Source organism: Carlito syrichta, unplaced genomic scaffold (assembly GCF_000164805.1).
Source record: "Carlito syrichta isolate Samal-C Ts95f unplaced genomic scaffold, Tarsius_syrichta-2.0.1 Scaffold287781, whole genome shotgun sequence".
In the NCBI taxonomy this organism is placed as follows: Eukaryota; Metazoa; Chordata; class Mammalia; order Primates; family Tarsiidae; genus Carlito; species Carlito syrichta.
In genome coordinates this window covers 51,579-59,063 of record NW_007231877.1, presented here as the reverse complement: position 1 = coordinate 59,063, position 7,485 = coordinate 51,579, and the positions used below count along the sequence as shown (strand labels likewise).

Here is a 7,485-nt window from a genome sequence, read left to right as displayed (position 1 = left end):
TATCTTCCATTGTCTGCCAATGTAGAAAAAAATAGTTAAAGTGTATATGATAGTTTTCAAAATATATGGCATATACATGGTATGCAAGATATAAAATAAATGTCAATTCAGATTGTAAGTCCCCAGAAACCTGAACCAACATTACCTTTCTGTGACCAATGTTTAATACGGATCATCTATACACACCAAATTCAACCTCCTCAATAACAAGGGTGGGCAGAAGTGACATTGGCAATTTAACACTGATAAGACTCAAATTTCAGATATACTATTATATATTTATTTTCTGATTTATAAACACAACTACACCATGATGATCTTTGAGTGATTACACTTCTCCTTCAGTAACAGATGTGATCCAATATCCGTAGGCAGAAACTCTTGTGAAGATAGTTGGTGCCGTGGGAGGACAGTTACTGTTGTCCCATCTCAGAATGCCAATAAGCTTATAGTTCCCATCCCAGGTACACTGCAGCGGTCCTCCAGAATCTCCCTGCAACCAGCAAAAACAGAAATTCTCCCAACTGCTCAACTCACAGCTGACACTAACCCCAACTGCAGAGGATGGTCAGACAGAGCACAAATCTCTTTTATCTGATTTCTGCTCACAACAGGACAGATAACTATGGTCATTCGGGCAATGGCTTGCTTAGAGAGATGAGGGATCATCACATTGAATTACAATCTATACCTTCAAGGAGAGAATGAAAGATACATTTAGTGTAGATTCATTTAACACTGACTATAGACTCTGCCATGCCAGAAATTTCAAGCATTTACATAAATGGTCAAATGATGGTTTTCAGTTACATGAAAACGTCTTTACGTTTTTAGTTCTCCCAGAAGTAGGTGCATTGAGACATCTAATTCAGCTATGAAGATGCATCATAAGAAACTATCATTTTTGTAGGTTAAAGACAATTGAAGGCCGGGTGTGGTGGCTCAAGTCTATAATCTCAGCACTTTGGAAGGCCGAGGTGAGAGGACTGCCTGAGCTCAGGAGTTTGAGACCAGCCTGGGCAATTTGGTGAGACCTCACCTCTACAATAAATAAAAAAAATAAGCCAGGTGTGGTAGCACGCGCCTGTAGTTCCAGCTACTTGGAAGGTTGAGGTGGAAGGATTGCCTGAGCCTCCACAGGCAAAGGCTGTAGTGGCCATGAGTGTGCCAATGTACTCCAGCCTGGGTGACAGAGTGAGACTCCAAATTTAAAAAAAAAAAAAGACCATTGAATATCAGCAATTTCATAGAGTTCAACCAAGTAAATGAATGATTCCTATTGAGAATTAAGTTTACTTCAAGTATCAAATTACAGTACATGTGTTTTTAAAGTCACTTAGCAGTGTACTTTTTCTTCTCGCCTTTCACTTTAAAACTACCATGCATCGATACCTGTTTGCAGTTGGCAAATGCACTCTCATGAGACACACTAAGAAGAAACCTCCCAGACTCATCAACGCAGTCCTTGAATTACCACACAGGAGGATGATCCTGCAGCTACTCCATGTATATCAGTGTTTTTAATATCCATTCTCCGGTAGCTTTGATAAGATGTATGACTGATCAGAGATACCCTTACCTGCTGTACGGTTTTAGAAAAGTCATCTTCTAGTAGAAAAGGAGTGAAAACACATATAAACCTAGGCAAATGCCTTTAAAGGATAAAACAAATATAGCCCTATGCATAAACAGACTTTAAGGGGTAGATCTCAGCCATTCTCTCCCTGATCACTGTAACAATGCTATTTGGTGATTTGTGAAAAGCTAATATTACTCCACTTTGGCTTATCCAACAGAACACCAACAGATATTTTACATGCATTCTTTTATCTTCAGTCCTAAGAAGAGAGAAAAATAATATCACTTTACAGAAGAAAAAAGACAAAGTTTATCCTCGATCAGTTGTTGATGAAGCAAATGATACAATTTGTTGTTAACTGTTAAGTTTATTCCTTATTCTGTTGATGTCATGGTGTTCTCATTCTTTTGACTTGGCTTTTGCTGAACAGTCATCATGTTTAAGTGCTGAAACTGTCTAGAGACTGACAATTGAAATTACATTCTGATTTATTCTAGTTTACTGGATATTTACAACTTAGTTGTAGATTACAGTGGAAATGAGACCAAAGTCATGGGTTTGTTCTTTATATGAGCTAGTTATTTTTACATAATTTTTCCATTCATTTGCCATCCATATCAATCCATCATTTCAGAAAAAGTCTCAATTTTTTGAGACAGGATCATTCCTTCAAGTATAGTTTTTTTATCATAGTGGTACCTATGTAGCTATGAAAACAATTGTGTGCATGAGTGTGTGTGTGTGTATCTGAGTGAGTTTGTGTATGTTAAGTACAATTGAGAAATAATTACATATAAATGAAACATACAAATATTAATAAAAATAACAGTATATTATTAATACTATATAAATAATAGTAATAAAATCTCTAGATAGTCTCCAACACAAGTTTTTACAAGTATCAATAAACTGGTATTAATGAAGATAATGGTCTGAAACCCAAGCAGTCATCTTCGATCCATTATTTAATAAGACTTTTTCACCATTATTCCTATTTAAAATAGAGAAAAACTGAAAATGAGTACACAAAGTACAATGGGACATCACATCTATTTGTTTGGATTCTAATGGTGGGAAAGGTGGTGAACATCCTCACTATAAGATTCAATTGCCGGGCTCGGTGGCTCAGCCTTGGGAGGCCGAGGTGAGTGGATTGCCTGAGCCCGCGGGTTCAAGACCTGCCTGGGCAACTTGGCGAGACCGCATCTCTAGAATAAGTCAAAAATTAGCTGGGCGTGGTAGCGCGTGCCTGTAGTTCCAGCTACTTGGAAGGCTGAGGCGGAAGGATCGCCAGAACCCAGCAGGTTGAGGCTGCGGTGGCCGGGAGCGGCCACTGCACTCCAGTCTGGGCGACAGAGTGAGACTCCAACTAAAAAAAAAAAGATTAATTCTTGGGAGGCCGAGGTGAGTGGATTGCCTGAGCCCGCGGGTTCAAGACCTGCCTGGGCAACTTGGCGAGACCGCATCTCTAGAATAAGTCAAAAATTAGCTGGGCGTGGTAGCGCGTGCCTGTAGTTCCAGCTACTTGGAAGGCTGAGGCGGAAGGATCGCCAGAACCCAGCAGGTTGAGGCTGCGGTGGCCGGGAGCGGCCACTGCACTCCAGTCTGGGCGACAGAGTGAGACTCCAACTAAAAAAAAAAAGATTAATTCTTGGGAGGCCGAGGTGAGTGGATTGCCTGAGCCCGCGGGTTCAAGACCTGCCTGGGCAACTTGGCGAGACCGCATCTCTAGAATAAGTCAAAAATTAGCTGGGCGTGGTAGCGCGTGCCTGTAGTTCCAGCTACTTGGAAGGCTGAGGCGGAAGGATCGCCAGAACCCAGCAGGTTGAGGCTGCGGTGGCCGGGAGCGGCCACTGCACTCCAGTCTGGGCGACAGAGTGAGACTCCAACTAAAAAAAAAAAGATTAATTCTTGGGAGGCCGAGGTGAGTGGATTGCCTGAGCCCGCGGGTTCAAGACCTGCCTGGGCAACTTGGCGAGACCGCATCTCTAGAATAAGTCAAAAATTAGCTGGGCGTGGTAGCGCGTGCCTGTAGTTCCAGCTACTTGGAAGGCTGAGGCGGAAGGATCGCCAGAACCCAGCAGGTTGAGGCTGCGGTGGCCGGGAGCGGCCACTGCACTCCAGTCTGGGCGACAGAGTGAGACTCCAACTAAAAAAAAAAAGATTAATTCTTGGGAGGCCGAGGTGAGTGGATTGCCTGAGCCCGCGGGTTCAAGACCTGCCTGGGCAACTTGGCGAGACCGCATCTCTAGAATAAGTCAAAAATTAGCTGGGCGTGGTAGCGCGTGCCTGTAGTTCCAGCTACTTGGAAGGCTGAGGCGGAAGGATCGCCAGAACCCAGCAGGTTGAGGCTGCGGTGGCCGGGAGCGGCCACTGCACTCCAGTCTGGGCGACAGAGTGAGACTCCAACTAAAAAAAAAAAGATTCAGTTGTTCTCCATCAAGCAGTCCTACATTTGGATAGTAAATTTATCATCTTTCCCTGCCAACACGGATTGGAAATACAAACTCCTCCAAGTAAAAGGATGTGAGAGAGAGGGGTAAATATCACTAGGTCTATAAGATTGATATTAACATTGTCTATGTTTGCTTTTCAGTGACAGCTCTAAAACTACCTAGTTTGACCTAATTGTACTGTTTCAAACCTTGTGATTTAATAAGTCTTCCAGAAGATGCTATCTATTAATTAATTCAAAAGGGATCACCCAATTTACATGTTATCACTTTGCTCCAGATATTACCATATCCTCCAAGGACATCAGGAACACATGCCCTATACTGAAATGTGGGGCTCTTGGTTTCTCATTCACTATCATGTTTTAAAAAAACATCTGCCTTTTGTCCATGTGCCTCCAGGACACATCACCTTGTTGAATTTGAAGTGACAGTGGAGAAAAGTCAGGAATGGGGAAGAATCACATGTATAGGACTTTAAACTTTCAAGTATTTTGCTATCTAATACATACATAATATCTAATACATACTTTCAAGTATTTTGATATCTAATACATATTTCTTTCATTGCAGGTATAATATAAAATATATTAATACATTATATATTTAAACGTTTACATTTTTTCTTATCAAAATTTGCTCATATAAAAACACAGGTTTATACATGTGTCTGTGTGTATATACAACACATACACACGTGCACACACACACACACACAGAATGTAGTGCTTCTGTGTTTGGTTTCCCATGGTGTTTCACTTTTTTAAATCTAGACTTTTACATGCTTTCATGCTTCACCTTATCTGCAATCCTGGATCATTTATTTCAATGATTTATTCTTGTCACTGCTATCCCTTAATTAAATGGTATAAAACTCTTTGGAACTTGTCTATTCTTTTTCTATTCACCTCTCTATGCAAGTGCCAATTGATTCCAAATCTTACACTACACTGCCTTTACAGATAATCATTGCTCTATCATGTTATTTTCTGCCAAATTTCCTTGAGCTAAAACATTTTTCCTCTACCAACATATCAGCCACCTTTCTTATTCTGATTGTTTCATAGATTATAGTCATATCCTTTTATAGCATTGCCTATAAATCTATGACATCATTCTTTTTAATAGCACATGGTATTCAGGTAATGACTGTACCCTAGTTGATAAATATCATTGGTGAACATTTAGACTATTTTCATTATTTTGCTTATAAGCTGCATCTGACATTCTAGATCACAAATCTGTGCATTTGTGCCTGTTTCATGGGAATTAGAATTGCTGGACGATGAGGCATGTACTTTAAAAATTAACAGATATTATGAAATTGCCTTATTTTTTTAAAGAAGAAAAAAGGAATATATCAACCTACACTCTACCCATCTAGGTTTAAAATGTAGAACTATATCAAGAATCTTTAACATAGTCATACCATAAATCCAGCAATTCTACTTCTGGGAAATTTATCTTAAGGTAATCCTAGACCTGGAATAAACATAAACTAGGATAGTCAATCCAGCATTATTTAAATTTTAAAAAAGGAAACAATCCATTTCTATATGAATTGTGGAAAGGTTACCATGTATCTTTTAAAATTATATTTTGAAAGAGTCTTTAATAATATGAAGCAATGCTAAAAATAAGTGGAAAAGTGTTATAAAATAAAACTTCGAATAGGTATTTTATTACAAATATTTAAATACAAATACACAGAATAGTATAGGAAATATGAAAAAGAAATATGTCCAGATGTTACCATGAAGGTTAAGGTGAAGTGGTCATGGTAAAGGGGATGGAAATTACAGATGGGAAATATATTGTCTTTACTCATTCTTCCCACTGAAAAGAAATGAATAGGTACAGATAAAGATAAGTTACTAAATTCTTTAGAGGAAGAGGAACAGAAAGCTTCATGCTACTGTTGATATCAGGTGGTACTTAAGTAGCAAAAGTCTCAGGAGAACAGGAAAAACAGATTAAATAGAAGGTAAGGACAGGAGAGCCAAAAAGAAGGGCAACTGTTTGTAATGACTATTGTGGATGTTGGAAGAAAGAACCATGCAGGCATGTACCCAAAAATTGTTGAATGGTACTGAAATTGGAAAACACAAGAGTTAAAGGACACTAAATGCCACTGCTAGTCTTCCCTAGAGAAGTGGTCCTCAACCTTGGCTACACATTATAATTTCAGGGAGAAGTTTATAAAATACCAATGCCAAGTTTAAGAAGGACCAAGATACAAGGTCAACAAACAGAAGTCAATCACATTTCACGTAGAATCCAAAATTAGAAACAATACCATTAACAATCACATTGAAGAAAATGTAACATTTAGATATACACTTAGCAAAACGTACAGGATCTTAATTCTGAAAACTGGAACATTCTCATGAAAGAAATCAAAGAAGACCTAAATAAGTAGAGAGACATATCGTATTCATAGATTGAAAGATTGGGCGTAGGGCTGGATAAAGAAAATGAGGTACATATATATGATGGAACATTATGCAGCCATAAAGAAGAACAAAATCATGTTCTTTGCAGCAACATGAATGTACCTGGAGATCATCATACTAAATGAACTACCACAGAAACAAAAATCTGAATACCACAAGTTCTTGCTCATAAGCAGGCCCTGATCATTGATCACATGAGCACAAGGGTGGGAACAGCAGACACTGGCCACTGCTAGGGGAGGCATGAAGGGAAGAAAGATGGGGGGGCACATGGCAACACACTGGGTACCAGGTTCACTACTGGGGGAGAGAGGGCCCAGTAGAAGCTCATAACCTCACCTGTATGTAATTTATGTAGCAAATGCTCACAAGTACCTCACAATCTAAAATAAAATTCATTTTAAAAAAGACTCTACACAGCCGGGCTCAGTGGCTCAGCCTGTAATCCTGCGCCTTTGGGAGGCTGAGGTGAGTGGATTCCCTGAACCCACGGGTTTGAGACCCGCCTGGGCAGTGAGACCTCATCTCTACAATAAATTAAAAAATCAGCTGGGCGTAGTAGCGCGTGCCTGTAGTTCCAGCTACATGGAAGGCTGAAGCGGGAGGATCGCCGGAGCCCAGCAGGTCGAGGCTGCGGTGGCCGGGAGCGGCCACTGCACTCCAGTCTGGGCGACAGAGTGAGACTCCAACTCAAAAAAAAATAAAAAAGACTCAACAAAGTAAAGATGTCAATTCTTCCCAGACTGAGATATGGCTTTAATGTAATGCCTATCAAAATCACAAGGATTGTTGTAGACATTGCAAGCTTATTTACTTATTTATCTATCTGTAAGTCGCAGTCTCATTCTGTCACCCAGGCTACAGTGCAGTAGCACAATCATGGTTTACTGTACCCTCAATCTCCTAGACTCAGGCCATCCTTCTGCCTTAGCCTCCTGAGTAACTGAGACAATAAGTGTGTACCCCCACACCCGGCTAATTTTTTGATTATAGAGACAAG

The 7,485-nt window shown here is 40.0% G+C and overlaps 1 protein-coding gene across 1 annotated transcript in view; it reads right to left on the bottom strand.

The window, feature by feature from the left end:
• Positions 1 to 328: 328 nt before the first annotated feature.
• LOC103255065 (ovochymase-1) overlaps positions 329 to 7,485 on the bottom strand; it is a gene marked incomplete at its 5' end in the record, with an annotated part of 57,382 nt that continues 50,225 nt past the window's right edge. Inside the window, 1 exon segment of the mRNA XM_008053033.2 lies at positions 329 to 493. Within this exon segment, the coding sequence (XP_008051224.2) occupies positions 329 to 493 (165 nt within the window).